Below are 18,750 nucleotides of genomic sequence, written 5' to 3' on the forward strand. Positions count from 1 at the left end.
TCGGCGCCCACAGAAAGCGGTTTAGCGTCCTTTTCCCTAACATACGCTCTCTTTTGGGCTACGTACAATGACAAGGTACCAGCTCAGCCCTGTGCGGCCGCCAGTTGTTCCAACTGGGTGCCACAAACGTACTGCCAATCTGACTCTTTTTTTAATGCGCGCACACACTTGTGCCAAAAATTATATATTATGATGAGATTTCTCTCCACACTACTTTCTTTCTGAAGCTTGCAAAAAGATGGTCGTGGTTGACCCCGGGCTATTCGTCAAGACGGAACGGTTGCTACTCCGCCCGTTGCGCATCGAAGATGCAGATGACGTATTGGAGATGCGCAGGCATCCGGAGGTCATGATGCATACATCTACTCTCCCGTCGGACAACATTGAAGCTACAAAGGCATGGATACAAGGTGTAAGAAGCATTTTCCTACCTCGAATAGTTTGTTGGGGACTGTTTGTAGGCTGACTAGTAGCTTCATAGTGCCACCAGGTTGAACACAATTGGAATTTCGCAGTCACCCTGTTGGAGCCTCACGATGGTCCACACGTCATTGGCCTCATTGGTGCTGTCCGCGCACCAGAAGTAGGATACATGTTCAATGCTTTGTACTGGGGGAAAGGGTACGCCACGGAAGCATTGCGTGCGTTCATGCCCTTGTTTTTCGAACACTATTCCGGCAATTGCATTGCAGATTACCGGGATGAAGATGCAAAGGCACCATCAAGTAACGGAAGTACACAAAACAGGAACGGCGCCAATGGCTGCACGAACAATGGGAAGCAGTTGGCACCAAGATACGAATACGCAGAAGCACACACGGACCCGGAGTTGGTCTCAAGTCAGAATGTATTGACAAAGGTCGGCTTTAAGCTACATGAGAGGAAGAAGAATGATTTCGAGAACCCGATTTTAGGGATGAGGGATACATTGGTCTACAGATGTTACAGGTCTTCTTGATAAGAGACGGCCTTTGCAATTGAGCTGTACAACAAGGCAAAGACTCTGCTGATTACAATGGCCCCGTGAACGTCAGGCGTTACCAACCTACCTTTGCAGAATAATGATCGAGTTCTTCTCTTATTTTACCCCGAGACGGCCTCCGAAATTCACATCCCGGCCTCGACGATTCGCTGACGCCTCTCGGCTTCTTTTGGTTCAATCTGTCACTACCGCCCAACTCTTCTATAGGAAATTGGGCCTCGATACTGTCGTTGATTGTAGAGTGTATGCCATGATTTCCAGTTGCAGCAATACCATGCTCCTCTTTCTCATCCGTCGTGCGTCTGCCAATATGAACATGCCCGAAGTAGTCACTCTGTGAAACAATCTGGCTTGACTGAGTAGGCTTCGCTGTCAAGAAAGCAGCAGGTGGGGATAGGAAAATAGTATCGATGTGTCGCCAACGCAGATTCTTCCATTGATTCTGCTGCTGACGTGCTGTATACGGCCCATCTGGAGTGTCGACAAAGTGATCATGAGCAACTATGAGGTCGCCGCGTTCGCAAGCATGTAAGGAGTCGGCTGTCGACGAGCCCTGAGACTGACTCCCATCTGTCGATTCTGAGATGCGCTGGATCTCGGGGATCTGGAGGCGATGGGTGAGAAGAGTGCCATCAGATGGATCAGAGCTACATCGCCTCGAGGTATAAGGGTTCTGAATGGACACATCTTCCTGTACCGCAACTGATGGCGCAGATTGTGTAGGACAAAGGTAAGTTATGAATGGCATACGCTGTATAGGTCGTGCATCAATGTTTTCAAGAGAGGGCGTTTGGTCATCATGTTGACGAGGCTTAAGCTCAGCCCACTATTGCTTTTGTCTCTTCCACCACGATGATATTCTGTCCAAGAACATGGTATTGTACTTGCGTCGATGGCTTCTGGGTACTACCTTTTGGCATATCAGTTGTGAGAAAAACCCTGGCTTGTGTCCCGCCGAAGATCTCGAGCTGGCCTTTGACAATTTGCGGTCTGGCCCTATGCGCATCGCTTCTGGGGGCGGTCCATCTGTCCAATCAGTTCCAGAGCGATCCAAAACATGCTGTTCCTGGTCGTTCTGTTGCCGGCGTCTACGACTGTCATGCTCCGCTATTTTGTCTTTCAGCGATAGTCCCATACTAAGACACGGGAAAGAACCTATTTCTGAAGATGGGCGAGTGTGGTGACCAAAAGCTGGAGAAAATAGAGATTTCGAATATGCACGCAGTGCTGTAGTAGGTTTCGTATCTTTGCATCGTTCCAGGAGAGGAACACAGCTTGCGATTGAGCCTGATGAAGATGTGTAGCAAGTTGCTAGTAGCTCTAAGGCGATCAAATGTAAAAGCGCCTCAAATGAAATGCGACCGCTACAGGGTGTAACTTGGAGAGTGGTACTTGTCTTGATATGTCTGGCCAACTGACGTGCACTGGGTATCTGACCAGGTCAGATAGACCAACTAGACACTTGGGCAATGTCGCTTACTACCAGACGCGGCTGCCGTAGCCCGGCCTTCCAAAACTCGTTGCATTCCTGAGACTCGAGCCAATCTGCCACCTCTTCTGAGACTGTTCTTTGAGTATCTTCGGATATGATACTGTCATCCTGTGCCTGGTGTACATCGTCCTCGATGCGTTCCAAGTACTCATTGCTTTCATCAGCTGTGCAATGCGAATAGCAGCCCTTCACTTTAGCTATGTCGAAAGCCCGAGCAACAGTGATTTCGACACTCAGTCTATCTACAGATCTCTGCATCAACAATACGTAGGGAAGGATTATAGGAGATAGATTAGGGGCGAATTTTGAATGAGATATTAGGGTAATAGAGGAGCGATCCAGTGTCTACAGCGCATTTTCGCAGAAACTGTTTGCTTATACATCCCAAATGTAGATGTCCAGGGTTGGACTTGCCAGGACAAAGACCCTGGCCTTCGGAAGCGGGAGGAAGCCGCAATACATCAAAGCCCCGCTGCGGTCTGCAAAAGGGCCTGTCCCCAATGATGTTGCCCTCCTGCGTCATCAAGTAACACGCGTTTTGCTGCTTTCAGACAAGCTGCAAAACTCAATCTCATCTACTTCGCTGCTCAGTGATTTCAGGAAAGCACCATTGACTGACTGTGGCAAATGTCCCCCTGTTCAGCAAGAATGCCGTATGTCGCACGATTCCCCAGGTTTGCTTGCTCTCATACGCCTCCCATAATTGTATCGCCGTTTTCTTGCGACGAGACTCCGGTCACAACATTTGCTTTCTCCGCAACTAGGCGGGATCCGTCGGATGTTTTGGAGATTGCCAATTGCGACTTCTCGCCTCTCTTCAACTTTGCCTCGTTTAGTCTTACGAGAAAGTTTGTCGACGTTGGCTTGGCCTCGCCACCGGATCGCTGTCCTTCGCTTTCACTGGAAGTCACAGCGGCCTGACTTGAACCATTACCCGCACCTTGCATAGATTCAGTCGGCTGTTGCGCATCATCAGCGTGGTTGACATCATCACGCGGCCGCAGTCGTCCAACTTTTGCAACCAATTTTGCAGACCCTAGAGATAGCAAGTCGACCGATGGCAAAGATCGTAATGGCTGGGTCGTGTCCGCATCCACGTCCGGTTTCACAAAGAACATGTCAGTTCCGATAGTTGAAGTCCAATGGCAACTCAACAACTGACCGTTATACATGACCAATGGATTCGGCGTATGCAACCCAATCACTTGCACTTCGCCCATGTTTGCCATTTCTTGCCTGGCGTTTGAACCGGCTGCGGTCTCGACCGGCTGACCTCGAGCTGCGTTCAGAGCGCGCAGTCGGCTTTTGAGCAAAGTTGGATGGCCCGGCCTACTTTGCGACACCATAGGAATTTGAGCCGCTGGAACATTGGAAAGATCCAGGGGAATATAAAAGTCTTCCGTTTCGGTCTCATCGTACTCGTACTCCCATTCGTCATCTTCGATGTTAGTCATGGTGCTGGGCGCTTTCAGAGGCTCAAGGTGATGGAAGATGCAGTGCAGTGGGGTCAGTTGAAAGGCATTGGAAGATGGTGATTTATAGCCGAAGTTTTCGAACCGATCTTTAGTACCAACTTTTGGCACAAATTTTTTTTGGGAATATAGATACCACCATCTCGTGTTCTCACATCACAAGTCCAAGCACGGCTGAAAAGTCGTACAACTCCGCTTGGTGTAGTTGGTTTATCACGTTCGACTGTAATTGCAATTGTAATCGAAAGGTCCCTAGTTCGATTCTGGGAGCGGAGACAACCATTCTTTTTTGCGTTCATGCCAGACTGAGCCTATATGTCTCAGCGCCATGCATGTCTTTTTTAGCATGGGTACAAAAAGCTGCGGGAGGGTGGGGAATGAGCCTAAAGTTGGGCGTGCATACAGCATGCATTGTACTAGGATAGATGGTCAACGACATGTCTTGCTCGATGAAGAGTAGATAGAGTAGGATTCTTTTGCATCTGCACGCGTCTCACGTCGCGACTGTATGCGGCACAGGACGGTACGGTTGTTCCGCAAGTGAGGCCACGTCTGACACGTTGATGCGCCGCCCGCAGGCATGCTGGCTATACAGAGACACACAACAGACTACTGTGTACACAAGCTGCACACATGGCTTATCTATCGATAACGTGTTGTATCGATAGGCCGTGCCTGGATGCCAGGCATGCCAGGTTCATGGCATGGAGAGCCGCTTGCTTACCGAGGCTCCCGTGCCCGCATCGTCCCCAGCTAGCGCTGACGACGTACGCCCAGCCGGCAACCATCCAGAACGTATCAACCACCACTGCGCGCCACTCTGCACAAAACATCTACTGCATACGTTCCTGCTTGATGTGTATTGATCGCATTCTTTTACCAACCATTGTGCATCTCCCCAACGTGACTCTAGCGCCAATCGGCTGCCTGCGCTTATCTACTCTCCATCAGTGAGTCTGCTCCCGCCCCAGTCCGGCCATACAACACCATTTCGGGTCATCATTACCTTCCGCCTTGTCCGTTCCCCGCCGGATTTCGAGCGTGCCATTAGCTCAAATCCAGCACGGGTGGGCCTTCTGGCAGTCACAGCGTCGCTCGTTATTGCGGCAGTTCCCTGCGTTGCCCAGCGCGAGGCTGATCCACTGCTGCTCATGGCAATCATACCTGTCAGCTGCAGCTTCTTTGTCAGCATACCGGCAGTGCCGGCTTCAGATATTCCGTGTGGGCTTGTTCTGTGGCGTCTTGATTCGGAGCTTGTGGATATATGCTAACTAGTTAGTGCCACTCGTTCCGTACTTGCATCATGGTGGAGTGCAGATTCCACTACAAGCAGCCCTGCCTTCGTTGCTTCCTACGCCTAAGGCTGATATATCCGAGTACCCTCCGGTAGCAACCTACTCCTCCGATACTTCGATCCAGAAGCCAGATGCTACGCAAGACGCCCATGACGAAGCACTCATTCCTACCATCGATATCCCTATAACACATCCTTTGCGACAAGACTTGTCTGAGCAGGCTCACACATCTGGCGCTGGCGTTGAGAGCTCGTTGAGCGAGAAGGAGGCAGAAATGAAGGGCAGGAAACCTGTTGCCGTCGCTGGGGGCGCATTGTTCGGATTATTCACGTTTTCGCACTTTTACCAGGATTTCCTGTTCGACAAGTTGACATCTGGGGATGAGCGCGCAGATGAAACCGAATGGGTTGCATCGTCAAAATCTTGGCTAGATCGCAAAGCGTGCAGTTGGTTTGGGATATGTGGCCTGGCGCATCTGAACCAAGCACACTGGACCACGGCAGCATCCGACACACAAGGCCAGACGGTTACTATAGAGAAGTCGGACAAGACCGACCTGAACGACTTTTGGAAAGATGCACGGGACATTCCCGCAGACTACAAGCCAGATCCCGAGCTCGAAATCCCACAATACGTCATAGACCATGCGCCTCTGATACACCTGTTCTCGGGAGAAGAATACTGGCCAGGAGATATGGCTGATCATTTGGTGCATACGACGCCTCATCTGAACTACACGCCAATCCAAGCCCAAAGCGATCACCCAACCATCAGCAATCTTGGGCAACTTAACAAGTGGGGGAGATTTGTGTACCTGCAGAGCGACGACAACGTAGAGGATCACCCGGCGTGGCTGGGTGCAGATTACAATATTCCCAATGTACCAGGAAACGGAGACAATGATGGCGATGACCCGAAGCATGACGGCGGAGCCAAAGGGCATCTTACAGAAGACAGAGAAAGCGAGAAGTCGCCTTGGTGGCACGTCGGCAAGGGTGATACCAAAGGGCGAGGTGGCATTCGACCTGACCCATCAGCTCCTGGAGGGCCCATTCCCACAAGCACACCCGAGGGCGACGAACTTATCGACGACGCCGATGATGACGACAGGTACTGGCGACCAGAACTGCGTCGTGTGTGCCGTAAGTACAAGGGCAAGAGGGTCGTTGGCGGGCGTAGCGATGCACCTGTGCCATTGGTTGTGGTAGACAAGGGCGACGGAGTTGTCGACGCATTTTGGTTCTTCTTCTACAGCTACAATCTCGGCAATGCAGTCTTCAATGTGCGTTTCGGTAACCATGTGGGTGACTGGGAGCACACAGTGGTCCGGTTCCACCACGGCGAACCAAAGGCAGTGTTCTTTAGTGAACACAGTTTTGGTGAAGCGTACGCTTGGGACGCTGTAGAGAAGAGTGGAAAGAGGGTAAGTTGATTCAAGGTACAATATAATGGCTGAAACTGACACATTTAGCCTATTGGCTTTTCTGCCACGGGAACCCACGCCATGTATGCGACCGAGGGCACTCATCCATATGTTCTGCCCGGTGGCATTTTGCACGACGTTACCGATCGCGGCCCTCTCTGGGACCCTGTGCTCAACATGTACTCGTACAAGTACAACTATCGAACGGACCGACTTGTCTCATCTAACCTCAACCCCGTCGCGCCGACATCGTGGTTCTACTTTGCTGGCCACTGGGGCGACAAATTTTACCCACTTAGCGACCCCCGACAATACCGCTTTTTGGGCCAATATCATTACGTCAACGGGCCGCTGGGGCCTCGTTTCAAGAACCTCGGACGGCAAGAGATTTGTCAGGGCAATGGCGAGTGCATTCTCAAGAGGCGTGCTGGAGAGAGGTCGCATATTGTCAAGTCGTGGGCCGACCTTGGCGAGGGCGAGGAGATGAGCGAAGAAGACGCTAAACGCGTTTTTGGAGCAGAGTATGATTCTGCGTCTTGAAGACTGAAGCCATGACGACCGGAATGATTGATTAGGGTGAGTATTGTTTACACTCATTGTATAGCTGCAAGGCGTTCTGTTGCACCTGTACTACTATACCACGTTGGCGTTGTTTTGAGATACCTACATACGTAGCCCCCGTACGCGCAGATGAATCTTTTTCTTGTTCTAATATTAAAGTTGCCCTTTGTTGGAGTGGGCATATCATGGCCAAGACTTGAAGCGCAGTGTTCGCCTCTGAGTGAGTCAGGGGAAATGTTTCCAGAAAAAAAAATGAGGTTCGTTACGAGGGTATGTCATACTACATTCACTGGTGTTGCCAAGTAGAGAAAGTTTAGCGGGCGAAAGTGGCCGAGACAGGTGTCATAGTTAGTGCGGAAAAGGCTCGGGATATCTGACGTCGACGCCGGTGTCTTCGTAGGTATATCGGGAATCAACAGATTGCCTAGTCAGCTCAGCCCCATGGCCCCCCATGGCTCAAACAGGGCGATTTGCTGTAGGGATAGCCATTGGGTGGTAGCCAGGAGGAGTCTGAGGGGCGTTGAGGGCGAGCTGGGGGCACATTTGCAGCTTGCACGAGGACGCGTGGGCATGGGCGATTGCGTGACGTCTTTTAGCCCTCTTCATGACCCAAGGCCTGGCGCCCGACAACGCCCATTGAGTCGGGAGCAGACGGGGCTGGCCCTTCTTCGGACAGGTGAATGCAGCGCAGAGCAAAAGAGCATGCCGCAAGTGAGTAATCGTTGGCTCATCTCGTCATCAGTCGAACAATTTGGCCGCCGTCAGACATGGGTGGTGGGACCCCTAAAGTAGGTGCATGTCGTCGTTATCTTATCAGCGCTGCCGCCCTACGCCTTCCCCGACTGCATACCACATACATACATGCACTTGAACCAACACCGCCCAAGCACGCCGGCCTGCATCCCGTCAGCTTCAGCTCCGCTCGTGCCATCGCCACGTCTCCTTTTCTTCTGCCTCTGAGTTTTGTTTCTGGGTCACAGGATCCCCGCCCGCTTTCCGAGAATTGCGCCAGATCATCCACCGCTTACGCCTGCAGTAAACAACCTGTTTGGCACTAGCGCCGCCATAGCGCCATCTGTACATCATACACCTGCGCCTTCCCCTCGCTCCGCTAACGCAGCTGAAGCTCGCAAGGGGGGCATGCGACCAGCACGTCGATAACACAAAGAACCTGCTGTCCGGGCGACGTGCTCATTCCACTCCGCCGTCCCCTCGAGTCACAGCAAAACACATCACCAAACGGATCATCGCTCCCGCCATCTAGTCGACGTCCACGTGCCTGGGTACCTGAGGCCGTGACTCCCTCGTCGCCACTACCAACAAACTTGGACACCAAACTAGGCCTACCGCACTATGGCCTTCTTACAGCAGCATAGGCCACAGAGCGGCCACCAGACTTCCTACCATGGCCCAGAACGCGTCGACGAAGCCACACCCGCCTTGCCCCAGGTCAAGACGTCTCTCGAGCAATCAGAGGAGTGGGTTCTCTTCTCTCCCCCCGCCCCCTCGACCACCGCCCGCACACACACCACCTCGACTGAGCGAACACCGCGCACAGCTGGCCTGTCGCGCTTCAGTGAGTTTGGCTCGCTCGAAACAGTTGCTCGCTCGAATCAGGACGATGATGTCGGCACATCCTTTGGCACAGAGGAGGAACTTGATAGTCTCGATGATGGCCTGCATGCTTTCCACGAACCATCTGAATACGGTGCCCCGGTGAGCAGACTGCAGGAAAGTGGAGATACCGTGCTCCCAACCCACGATGGGCTGGGCGAATTCAAACCAGACTCGACTATGCAAGAACACATGTGGCACTTTGAGCGCTCGCGGAGGCGACTAGTCAGACGGCGCTCGAGTGTCCAGCGACATTTGACCATACTTGACGATACCGACGAAATGACCACAGAACAAGAGAAGCGGCAGCGTATTGAGAGGTGGCGGTTGGAGCAAAGCAAAGCCTTGTTGGAGGAAGTCGAGAGGGAAACAAGGCGAAGACGGCGAATGAGCATGGTTAGTACTACACGGAGTCGGCGGGAGAGTACCAATGCACCCCAACAACCATCGAGTGCAGTTCCACAACAGGCCCCGTCTGTCTCTGATGCACAGAGCGACTCATCTGAAGAAAGTCCTGAGAGCCTCACATTCTGGCAACGGATAACACGACGGGTAATTCGAGATCTCATTGGTCTTGACGACAACACACTCTCAGTCATATTCGGAGAGACAATATCAGATGAATCACCAACACCCACCCCTGGCACACCTACTGAATTCTCCACGGACAAGGCCCTAGAGGATGCAGGAATCGATGCCTCGCGGTTTTCAGATGATGTCTGGCAGACGAAGCTACTCGAGAGGGTAGCCGTGGAGCTGGGAACCTTGGTCAACCAACTTTCTGAGCATCCTGGAGCCTTCTCTACATATCAACAAACACAATCAATACCAGACTATGCAGGTCTTACACCGGTAAGATCTAATACGACCCTCGCATCCGACACAACATCCTCACGACCAGCAAGTTCTCAGCCGACCACATTACCTGCATCAGCCCAGTTCGCTCCTACTTTCCCAGCTCAAGCATCCCATACCTATAGCGAAGCTTCGTTGTGGGGAATTGAAGAAGAACCCAACGACGCCGACTTGTTAGATTCATCTGTTGCAACCCCCATCCCCACGCCCGATATTGCCGAAGAACTTGCCCGCGAGCGCGAGTATTGGGAACGCGACATTGACGTGACAATGATCTTCAACTTTCTGATCAAACGCTTTTCTTCCCGGCGGTCGAGTATTTCGCTTCCTCCGCCGTCTGCCCGCACAGCTAGTGCCTCACGTTCGGCAGGGGCAGAAGACGACAACATGAGCTCAGCGCGCCGAGCAGCAATCATCCGCCAGCACCACCCTTTGGTAGATAGGACGACGACCGATGCTAGACTCCCGACGTCGTCCGCTGCTCAAACCAAAAGGGAGTCATCGTCGAGACGGTACTCGACCTACTACTCGCCGCCATCAGTCCCAGCTGGACTGAGGGAAAAGGCAAAGTTGAGGAGTAGCAGTAGCTGCGCTAGCCAGAGCACCAAGAAGAGCAAACGGAGCGGGAACTCGGCAAGAAACTACTGGGATTTAGGTGGCAGTGTAGGCAGTGGCAGTGTATTTGCTGGTGAAGTGTAAGCTCATGACGGATTGCATGCATATAATGAAACTCAATAGAAGAAATAGAATTCCAGAGAAGAGTGAGGATTGAAGTAAGGGTGGTCTTTTTTTTATACATCTACGGCTCATAACGTTATTCGCATCGATTCCACTCTGGGAGGGGAGGGAGGAAGCAACCATGTATGTACATATGTATGACAATTCTTGGACTCTTATTGTCCATTCCATAGCATAAAAAAATTAAACAGCAATTAGGGTTTCGGCTACGTTTTTTTCTCTTCCATTCCCTTGTAATCATCCCTAAGAATAAAAAAACCTCTCTATTATGGCTGTAATTTTTTGCCCGAATCCTACCATCGTCTTACCGGTCTTTTAGGCCCTCCTCCTCCTCCTCCCCGAATACTCACCGAACCACCCAACTACGCTTACCCTACTTACTTTTCCATCCAAATCTCCTAACCGTCAGACCAACCACTCACTCACTCACTCACTCACCTCCCCTCCCCTCCCCTTCCCCCTCCATTTACTGTAATCTTCCTCTCTTCCCATCTTTCCCTTTTCTCCGCCCATCTTTCGGTCCTACCTCCTCCTCCCAATCTCCTCCCCTACCAAAAAGAAAAAGAGAAAGTAAAAAAAAAAAAAAGAGCCCGAACCCCCCCCGGAGTTCGGAGTAGCCACGAGGGTGTACCACGTATGACAAAAGTTTTAAACTTTCTTTCTTTCTTTCTTTCTTTCTTTCTTTCTTTCTTTCTTTCTTTCTTAGCGGGGTTTAGTAGTAATAGTAGCGGTAGTAGTATGTAACTACTACGGATATAACAGTCAAGTCAAGATAGTTAAAACAAATAGATAAAATATGCAGGGTCGGTCCCTACTGTTATTTACTTTTTTTTAGCCCGGTCCGCTGCAGCCGCGGTTACCCTCCCCCCCGTCGTTGTCGTGGTCGCGCTATAACTCAAACTCCATTTTTCGGGAGGGACGACAGGTTGTGTGACGGGGGCACGTGGGGCCGAATGCGGTCTTGCGGGTGTCACATGGACTCTCGGAGTAGGTGTTTATTTGATTGTTTGTTGGTTACTGTGTTTCTTTCTGTCCCTTTGAAACTTTACTCCTTAGGTTATAAAGTGGATATCATAACGTGTCCTGGACTTGGAGAACAATATATAGTCCGGGCGGCGTATTTGATAACACATACCCGTGTCTGCTATCCGAATCCGTCCTTGTCGAACGCAAGTACATGCAAACTAGGGTTAGATGATAACGCTTCGTCGTTACATGTGCATCACATTTATTGGGGAACTGGCATGATGTTTGTATGTGGCTTGGCAAAGTGCCCGACTCGTCTGCGGCTGAGGTATCACCCCAGAGCAGACGTTCGGGCTGGTATTTGATTTCTCCTAATCTAGTAGTCCTTGGACTTTCCTCCGCATGCGGCGTACCGCAAGAAAAGGCCAACGTGCGCGTTGATAACGCACTGGTGCCCCTAAATGTTGAAGCTTTTGTATCTAACAGCCTGCCCTAGGCTGTCTCTATATGAAAAGGAAACGTGCATCTAACTTTTTGGAAAGAACTAACGGGCTGGTATCATGGGTGAAAAAATTTGCCCTGGACGCCGTGAAACACTTGTTGAAAAGGCTCTACCCGCCTCCCAAAGATATGCAAATCTTTCTCATGTGATGTCGTCGTCGTCATCATAAATCTTAAGTCTTTGCAGGATGAAGTTGATTCAATCCCACTCTATGCGTCGAGCATTACGAAATTAAAACTTGAGCTCCTTGGGCTTCTCCCAAGTAAAGCTCTGGTTGGTGAAGTGACCGTTCTTAGCGGTCTGGAAGTAGATGGGGTCAATGAGGTTCAACTCCTTGACAATGACACCGGGGCGGAGGTCGAAGTTCTTGTGGATAATCTCCACAAGCTCATCCGAGGACTTATCCGAGGTGCCGTAGGTTTCAACGAACAGGGAAAGAGGCTCGGAGACACCGATAGCGTATGACAGCTGGACGAGCGCACGGCGGGCCAGCTTGGCATTGACAAGCGACTTGGCGATCCAGCGCGCAAGGTAGGCAGCAGAGCGGTCGACCTTGGAGTAGTCCTTTCCGGAGAAAGCACCACCACCGTGGGCTCCCCAGCCACCGTAGGTGTCGACAATGATCTTACGGCCGGTAAGACCGGCATCACCCTGAGGACCACCAATGATGAAGAGACCAGAGGGTTGGATCTACGATAGGTTAGCACAGGTATACATGAAGGCAGGCTGAGAGAGAACGTACGTGGTAGACGGTCTTGTCATCAAGCATGTTGGCGGGGATGACCTTCTTGATGATCTTCTCCTTGATCTCCTCACGGAGCTTCTCGGTGGTGATGTCCTCGCTGTGCTGGGCAGAGACGACAACAGTGTCGACACGGAGAGGGATGACGGCACCGCCATCGTGAGCGTATTCAATGGTGACCTGGGTCTTGGTGTCGGGTCGGAGCCATGGCAGGGAACCGTCCTTGCGGGCGGAAGTCATGGCAGCATTGAGCTTGTGGGAGAGGAGGACGGTCAGAGGAAGGAGCTCGGGGGTCTCGTCGGTGGCATAGCCGAACATGATACCCTGGTCACCGGCACCGAGCTTCTCAAGAGCCTCCTCGTAGTGGAGACCCTGAGCAATGTCGGGTGACTGCTGCTCGATGGCAACGAGGACGTTGCAGGTCTTGTAGTCGAAGCCCTTCTCCGAAGAGTCGTAGCCAATGTCCTTGATGGCATTGCGGATAATCTTCTGGTAGTCGAGGTGTGCCTTGGTGGTGATTTCACCGAAGACCATGATCATACCGGTCTTGGCGGCGGTCTCGCAGGCGACCTTGGAGAGAGGGTCCTCCTTGAGGCAGGCATCGAGGATGGCGTCGGAGACTTGATCGCTGTAGTTGGTGTCAGCGGTGGTCGGAGTATAGTTTTAGGCTTTCATGTGCCGCAAATACGCCGACCGACCGAATCGGTCGGAGTTTGAAAAACAAAAAGACACATAGACGTACCAGATCTTGTCGGGGTGGCCCTCACCGACGGACTCGGAGGTGAAGAGGAAGGTGTTACCCTGGAGGAAAATGTTAGGGTCATGGCGGGGTGCTTCGGGGACTTTTCTGTCGAGGGTACCTTTGCGGAGCCGTTGGGGACAGTCATTGTGGTGGATGTGGAGAGGTGGGGGGAGAAAGAGGGAGAACTAGTGTAGGACTTGCGACCGCGTGTAAATTGACGGAAGAAGAAGAGAGGAAGGTGGGTGAGTGAAGGAGAAGAGAAGGAGGGGGGAGTCGAGGGGCTGGAGTGGATTTAAGCAGCAGCAGAATGGGCCCGCCGACTGTTGCCAAATTGCCGAAAAAAACGTGCAGGGCCATGTTAAAGCGCGCAGGCCAACAAGGCCGAACTGCGACTGCCGCACTAACACTAAGGCCAGCATTAGCATTAGGTTAGAAGCACGCCATTGTCCCCCTCGCCTTCCTTCAGACAACCACTGCCGCCCTAGCCACGCCCGCCCAATCACATAAACTCCACACTCCGCCCCCACCGCCCCCGCGGCAGAAAAGTATCCCGCCTCGACGTTTCCACCAGCCGCATGACGCGCGTTACCATCAACCCATCCCGACTGCGACAATGAGCAAGTATGGTACCCTGGTTATGGTAACCGCTCCCCTTCCCCACGACCTGACCGCCCATTCGGGGACACTGACCGCTCTCAGGGCCCGGCCGGCGCGGGCAAGTCAACCTTCTGCACCGCTCTGATTCAGCACCTCCAAAACACCAAGCGGCCGTGCTTCTACGTCAACCTCGACCCGGCCGCCGAGGAGTTTGCCTTTGAGCCCGACCTCGACATCAAGGACCTCATCAGCCTCGAGGATGTCATGGACGAAATGAGCCTCGGCCCCAATGGCGGCCTCATCTACTGCTTCGAGTTCCTCATGGAAAACCTCGACTGGCTCACCGATCCCCTCGAGGAAGTCACAGACGACTACCTCATCGTCTTCGACATGCCCGGTCAGATCGAACTCTACACGCACGTTCCTATCCTGCCGGGTCTGGTCAAGCATCTCATGTCGGGCTCCCTCAACATGCGCATGTGTGCTACCTACCTCCTCGAAGCCACCTTCGTCGTCGACCGTCCCAAGTTCTTCTCTGGCACCCTCTCCGCCATGAGCGCCATGATGATGCTCGAAATGCCCCATATCAATATACTGAGTAAGATGGATCTGGTCAAGGGCCAGGTGGCTAAGCGCGACTTGAAGCGCTTCGTCGATGTAGATGCAGATTTGATCGACGACGACCCCGCGCGCAAGAAGACGTCGCCCGAGGAAGAGAGTAAATACAGAGATCCGGCGTCGACGGAGAGCCTGATGAGCGGCTCGTCGTTTCACAGGCTCAACAAGGCGGTTGCGGAGCTCATTGACGGCTTCAGCATGGTTTCCTTCCTCAAACTCGACGTGCAGGACGAGGACAGCCTGGCTGCAGTGTTGAGCTACATTGATGATGCTATACAATTCCACGAGTCGCAGGAACCAAAAGAGCCGAGGGATGTGGAACCTGAGGCAGACATGTAGTCTCGGTCTGCGGATAGACACATATTTTGCATTGGCGGCGTTTTACGGGGTTAGGGAAAAAAAATCTCTTAGTGGGCATTAGAGGGGTGGCCCATATGTTCAAATACTTGGGGAGGACTGACAATGCCGTTTATGAGAATAAGACTTACGATACCCAATATATATCCATGTACAGAAGTAGATGGGTTCCGTTATGAGAGTTGCACTTTTAGTCTCTGGTCTGTGATGCGCAGATAATCAGAGAAGTCAACAACAACAACAGCCAGTTGGTTCTAAGATGAAGAAAAAAACAGATATTGATACAACAGTCATGGACATTAACTACGTTTTCTTCTTTTCGTACACATACTTCCACTCGCTCAGTAATGCCAACAAGAACCCAAAAACCAAAAACCAGCAAGGGAACAAAAAAAAGAAGAGAAATACAGCAATGCTTCGCTCCCACAACACCTCCAAGTTAAAGAGAAAAAAAAATAAAAGCGATTTTTTTTGGACCCTCCAACCCACATCCATTTTCCTCCGGAGTAAAACAACAACACAAACCCCGAGGACCCACCATCCCCGAACACTTCCCCGGACAAACCCCCCGGCTTAACCCTTCATCCCACCCTTGAGACTTCCATGTTCACCTCCCTTACCAAACCTAAACCCAAAGCTAACAGCGACTGCGCAAAACAGACCAAAGCAAAGCAGCGTAGGACCCCATCGATCATGATAGGTCACAGCCCTCCGTTCCTTGATCTTGTTGACACGCCAAATGTACAATCCAGCGCTGTAGCACAGGGCGAGGCAGGCAATGATGGTGAAAGCCCACGCAGCAGCGAAGGCGAGCGAGTCGCCAAAGTTGAGGAGCGTGGCGGCAATGGAACCGATGAGGATGGAGAATTCGAGCCAGGAGAGGAAGGTGCGCTCGGTGGCTAGCTGGACCTTTGGCTCCACACGGACAGGGACGTGGATACCTGGTTAGTGTTAGTGTGATATTCTTTAACCTAGATTTAATGTAAACTTACGCTTGCCCTTTGGAGCCTTGAAGCGCTTCACCTCTCCCCGCTGTTTCCAGCTGGGTACACCGAGCGTGAAGCCTCCATCGCCAACGTCAGTAGGTGTCGGCTTTGGAATAATCGCCACAACCGTGTTGAGAACTGCATTGCCTACGTTCGAGGCGGTTCGCTCAACCCACTTTCGGGCATAGCGGAGACCTCCCTCTCGCCTGGCAGCCTCGAAGTCGTCATCTTCGTCATCACTATCTGAATCGTAGATGGGGTAATCGTTGTCGGTTGTGCGTCTAGCGGCAACTCGCTCTTCGATATCAAGCACGTTAGGGTCGTTGCCGTTGGTCAGAGTACCGTAATCACGGGCTCTCGCCATCTCATTCTGTTCCATGGTGTCTCTAGCTTCGCGCAGCCTCCTCAACCGATCATCGTCCTGGCTGCCATTGGAAGAGGGGAGGCCAGCGGCCAGATCCTCGTCTTCGCTGTCATCATCATCCAGGTTGCCACTGGTGCTGATGTCGTTGCTTGCACCAGGTCGTTCAATACCAAAGTTGTGGCTGACAGGCTTGCGGATGTCGACATCCATCTGGGGGTACCAGTATGGAAGCAAGTGGATACGCTTGGGGTTGAGCGTGGCTGTACCGTGAATGTACTTGGAGAACTTGGGTACGGCCTCGACCAGATGTGACGAAGTAAGGTCCCTAATCCATTGAGGCGGCTCACCTCCAGCCTGAGTCTGTAGCTTAACTTCGAGGACGGCATAGGGGAAAAGCTCCTTGTCCTCCTTGGGAAGCTGCTTGAAAGGCCAGTCTACACCAATGTCGGTACGACGCCAGTTATCACCAGAGCGGGTCTTTCCGTCCAGATTGTCCTCACGGGTCATGGTGAGCTCAGTGTCAAGTGAGATACGGACACGAGCGTCTCCGGGAAGTTGAAAGGCAGTTCGGTGGTAGAAAGATCTTGTGACGGGCTCCAGCTTACGGGTAAGCACACGGTACTGGATCTCTCGTGCCAGCTGCTCATCGGAGGCAATGTCTTTCTCTGGTCTCTTTTGTTCCCTGCGTTCCTTTTCAAAGATCTGTTCTGGCCTAAGCTCACCACGGAGGTATGCGTTGACATTCTTCTCCTTGAGCTTGAATCGTGCCTTGACAGACTCTTCTCCTGTCCAGTCTTCACGATGCGTCTTGCGTTCGATGAAAATGGTGTCGCTTGACATGCCTCCATACCAACGTAGTCGGATAGCTTCCGCACCTTCGGTCTTCTTCAATCGACCCTCATACAGCTCCCATGTTTCCGTGTTGTCAAAGTAGATGGACGTAATGGCAGCGTCCTCCTCGTTGAACTCCTTGTTAGGGTTGAATACGAGCACAGGTAGGTGCTTGAGGATGATGAGCTTCAGCTCGAGGATGTTGTCTGGGTGTACCCAGTACTTGGTAGTCTGTCGCACAAAGTTCTGCTGCTTTCCTCCTGCTGAAGAATCGCCCTTGACTGGGTTTCCCCGGGTGCGAACAATGTCGTAGAGTTTCGATAGCTTGACGACGTACGAGTCGTAGTTGTCTTGGAAGAAAGGCTTGCGCTTAAGGCGGGCGGCGAAGACGGGTTTGAGGAACCAGCTAGTGTTTTTCTGAACTGAATTAGCATCAGAAAATGCAATCTGCACCCTGTACATACGTCATGTTTCTTGATGATCTTCTGGAAGCCCGTGTAGTTGAGTTGAGTAAACTTGGCGAGGTCGTGGACGTCGGCGATGATGTCGCTCAGGTCTTCCTCGAGCAGATCAAAGTCCTCCTCGTACTTGTCGGGGTTTCCAGGATCCTGCTGGGCGCGCGCGACTGCATCGTTGACCTCTTTCTCCGATGCTGCTATGCGACGAATGATTTCCTCGGCCTTGACGCGCTGGAACGTGTAGACCTTGTCTAGCTCCTTCTCAAGCTGCTCGACGAAGCTCTGCTCCGACTTTTCGTCCCAGACGTGGTGGACGCGCAGCGAGTTCTTTAGGCCTTCATAGTCGATGTAGTAGAAGACCCACTGCTTGTTGAGCGATTGCTTGAGTTGCTGGCCGAACCTGCAAACGCGCATTAGCTCCCGTTGACATCATTTACGCGATGCGACGATTGGACGAAGCATGCGCGAGGGTTGCTGGGGGGTTAGGTGTGGTGGACAAACCTCATGTTGTGTGAGAAGCGGGCAATCAAAGAGCACCGCAAAGATAGCCAAGAGGAGTGAAGGTGGTGTGTTGGGGATGCAAAAGTGCAGTCGAAGCTTCAATGCATCAATGCAGGGCCCCATCAAAAGTTCCGACCCAAGAGTGACGCTCCCCGCGTACCAGCGTGCCTACCCTGGTGGAGCTCCGGGCCCCTAGCGCCGTCTGATGGAGACAGAAACGGGCCTGCCGTGGCATCCAGCCATTGAGAAGGCCCGAGACTCCCACGTGAAATCAATACAACAGGCAGTCTGCTTCCTTCTGTAAAAATGAGAAAAAAGCTTTCCGTTTGGCCCTCTCACAGACGTCATTTGCCTGCATATACGGGTGCATTCTGAAATGGAAAGACTGCCAAGTTTGCTGGCGCTGGTATGGCATCACCAGAGCATCTCGATACAAACTACATGTATCGTGCACGAAAGCAGTCGCCTTGAGTCCTCTAGGTCATGCCTGCGTCTTGTTGACTGGTCTGTCACTCCGCTCGGCTCTTTTGCTGCGATCCCATGCTCTCAAACCATGTCCAAATTTGGTCATGCAAGGATCCACTGTCGAAACAATAGCTTTACTTGCTTTCTGACCATGCCGTGTCAGGCTTCGACACAACAACAACCCTGTCT

At 52.1% G+C, this 18,750-nt stretch overlaps 9 protein-coding genes across 9 annotated transcripts; 5 read left to right on the top strand and 4 right to left on the bottom strand.

Annotated features, from left to right (window-relative positions):
• Positions 1-238: 238 nt before the first annotated feature.
• On the top strand, positions 239-958 carry COCMIDRAFT_3076 (uncharacterized protein; the record flags this gene model as incomplete). Its single annotated transcript, XM_007687280.1, has 2 exons — positions 239-412; positions 482-958. The coding sequence occupies 2 exons, from the start codon at positions 239-241 to the stop codon at positions 956-958; spliced, it is 651 nt and encodes a 216-aa protein (XP_007685470.1).
• Positions 959-1,037: 79 nt separating this feature from the next.
• COCMIDRAFT_88529 (uncharacterized protein) lies at positions 1,038-2,732 on the bottom strand (the record flags this gene model as incomplete). Its single annotated transcript, XM_007687321.1, has 3 exons — positions 1,038-1,808; positions 1,893-2,414; positions 2,463-2,732. The coding sequence occupies 3 exons, from the start codon at positions 2,730-2,732 to the stop codon at positions 1,038-1,040; spliced, it is 1,563 nt and encodes a 520-aa protein (XP_007685511.1).
• A 428-nt stretch (positions 2,733-3,160) lies between these two features.
• On the bottom strand, positions 3,161-3,928 carry COCMIDRAFT_3078 (uncharacterized protein; the record flags this gene model as incomplete). The annotated part of the gene is made up of 1 exon (XM_007687281.1): positions 3,161-3,928. One exon carries the CDS (start codon positions 3,926-3,928, stop codon positions 3,161-3,163), a length of 768 nt encoding a protein of 255 aa, XP_007685471.1.
• Positions 3,929-5,515: 1,587 nt separating this feature from the next.
• On the top strand, positions 5,516-7,204 carry COCMIDRAFT_24170 (uncharacterized protein; the record flags this gene model as incomplete). Its single annotated transcript, XM_007687296.1, has 2 exons — positions 5,516-6,664; positions 6,713-7,204. 2 exons carry the CDS (start codon positions 5,516-5,518, stop codon positions 7,202-7,204), a joined length of 1,641 nt encoding a protein of 546 aa, XP_007685486.1.
• Positions 7,205-7,666: 462 nt separating this feature from the next.
• On the top strand, positions 7,667-8,017 carry COCMIDRAFT_24171 (uncharacterized protein; the record flags this gene model as incomplete). The annotated part of the gene is made up of 1 exon (XM_007687297.1): positions 7,667-8,017. The coding sequence occupies one exon, from the start codon at positions 7,667-7,669 to the stop codon at positions 8,015-8,017; it is 351 nt and encodes a 116-aa protein (XP_007685487.1).
• Positions 8,018-8,578: 561 nt separating this feature from the next.
• On the top strand, positions 8,579-10,393 carry COCMIDRAFT_3080 (uncharacterized protein; the record flags this gene model as incomplete). Its single annotated transcript, XM_007687282.1, has 1 exon — positions 8,579-10,393. One exon carries the CDS (start codon positions 8,579-8,581, stop codon positions 10,391-10,393), a length of 1,815 nt encoding a protein of 604 aa, XP_007685472.1.
• Positions 10,394-12,131: 1,738 nt separating this feature from the next.
• Positions 12,132-13,529, bottom strand: COCMIDRAFT_34514 (uncharacterized protein; the record flags this gene model as incomplete). The annotated part of the gene is made up of 4 exons (XM_007687303.1): positions 12,132-12,590; positions 12,643-13,270; positions 13,385-13,443; positions 13,503-13,529. 4 exons carry the CDS (start codon positions 13,527-13,529, stop codon positions 12,132-12,134), a joined length of 1,173 nt encoding a protein of 390 aa, XP_007685493.1.
• Positions 13,530-13,997: 468 nt separating this feature from the next.
• COCMIDRAFT_34515 (uncharacterized protein) lies at positions 13,998-14,938 on the top strand (the record flags this gene model as incomplete). Its single annotated transcript, XM_007687304.1, has 2 exons — positions 13,998-14,024; positions 14,084-14,938. The coding sequence occupies 2 exons, from the start codon at positions 13,998-14,000 to the stop codon at positions 14,936-14,938; spliced, it is 882 nt and encodes a 293-aa protein (XP_007685494.1).
• A 591-nt stretch (positions 14,939-15,529) lies between these two features.
• On the bottom strand, positions 15,530-18,101 carry COCMIDRAFT_3083 (uncharacterized protein; the record flags this gene model as incomplete). Its single annotated transcript, XM_007687283.1, has 4 exons — positions 15,530-15,897; positions 15,949-17,554; positions 17,602-17,995; positions 18,097-18,101. 4 exons carry the CDS (start codon positions 18,099-18,101, stop codon positions 15,530-15,532), a joined length of 2,373 nt encoding a protein of 790 aa, XP_007685473.1.
• Between the last annotated feature and the right edge of the window lie 649 nt (positions 18,102-18,750).

The sequence above is a fragment of the Bipolaris oryzae genome (assembly GCF_000523455.1).
Source record: "Bipolaris oryzae ATCC 44560 unplaced genomic scaffold scaffold_28, whole genome shotgun sequence".
In the NCBI taxonomy this organism is placed as follows: domain Eukaryota; kingdom Fungi; phylum Ascomycota; class Dothideomycetes; order Pleosporales; family Pleosporaceae; genus Bipolaris; species Bipolaris oryzae.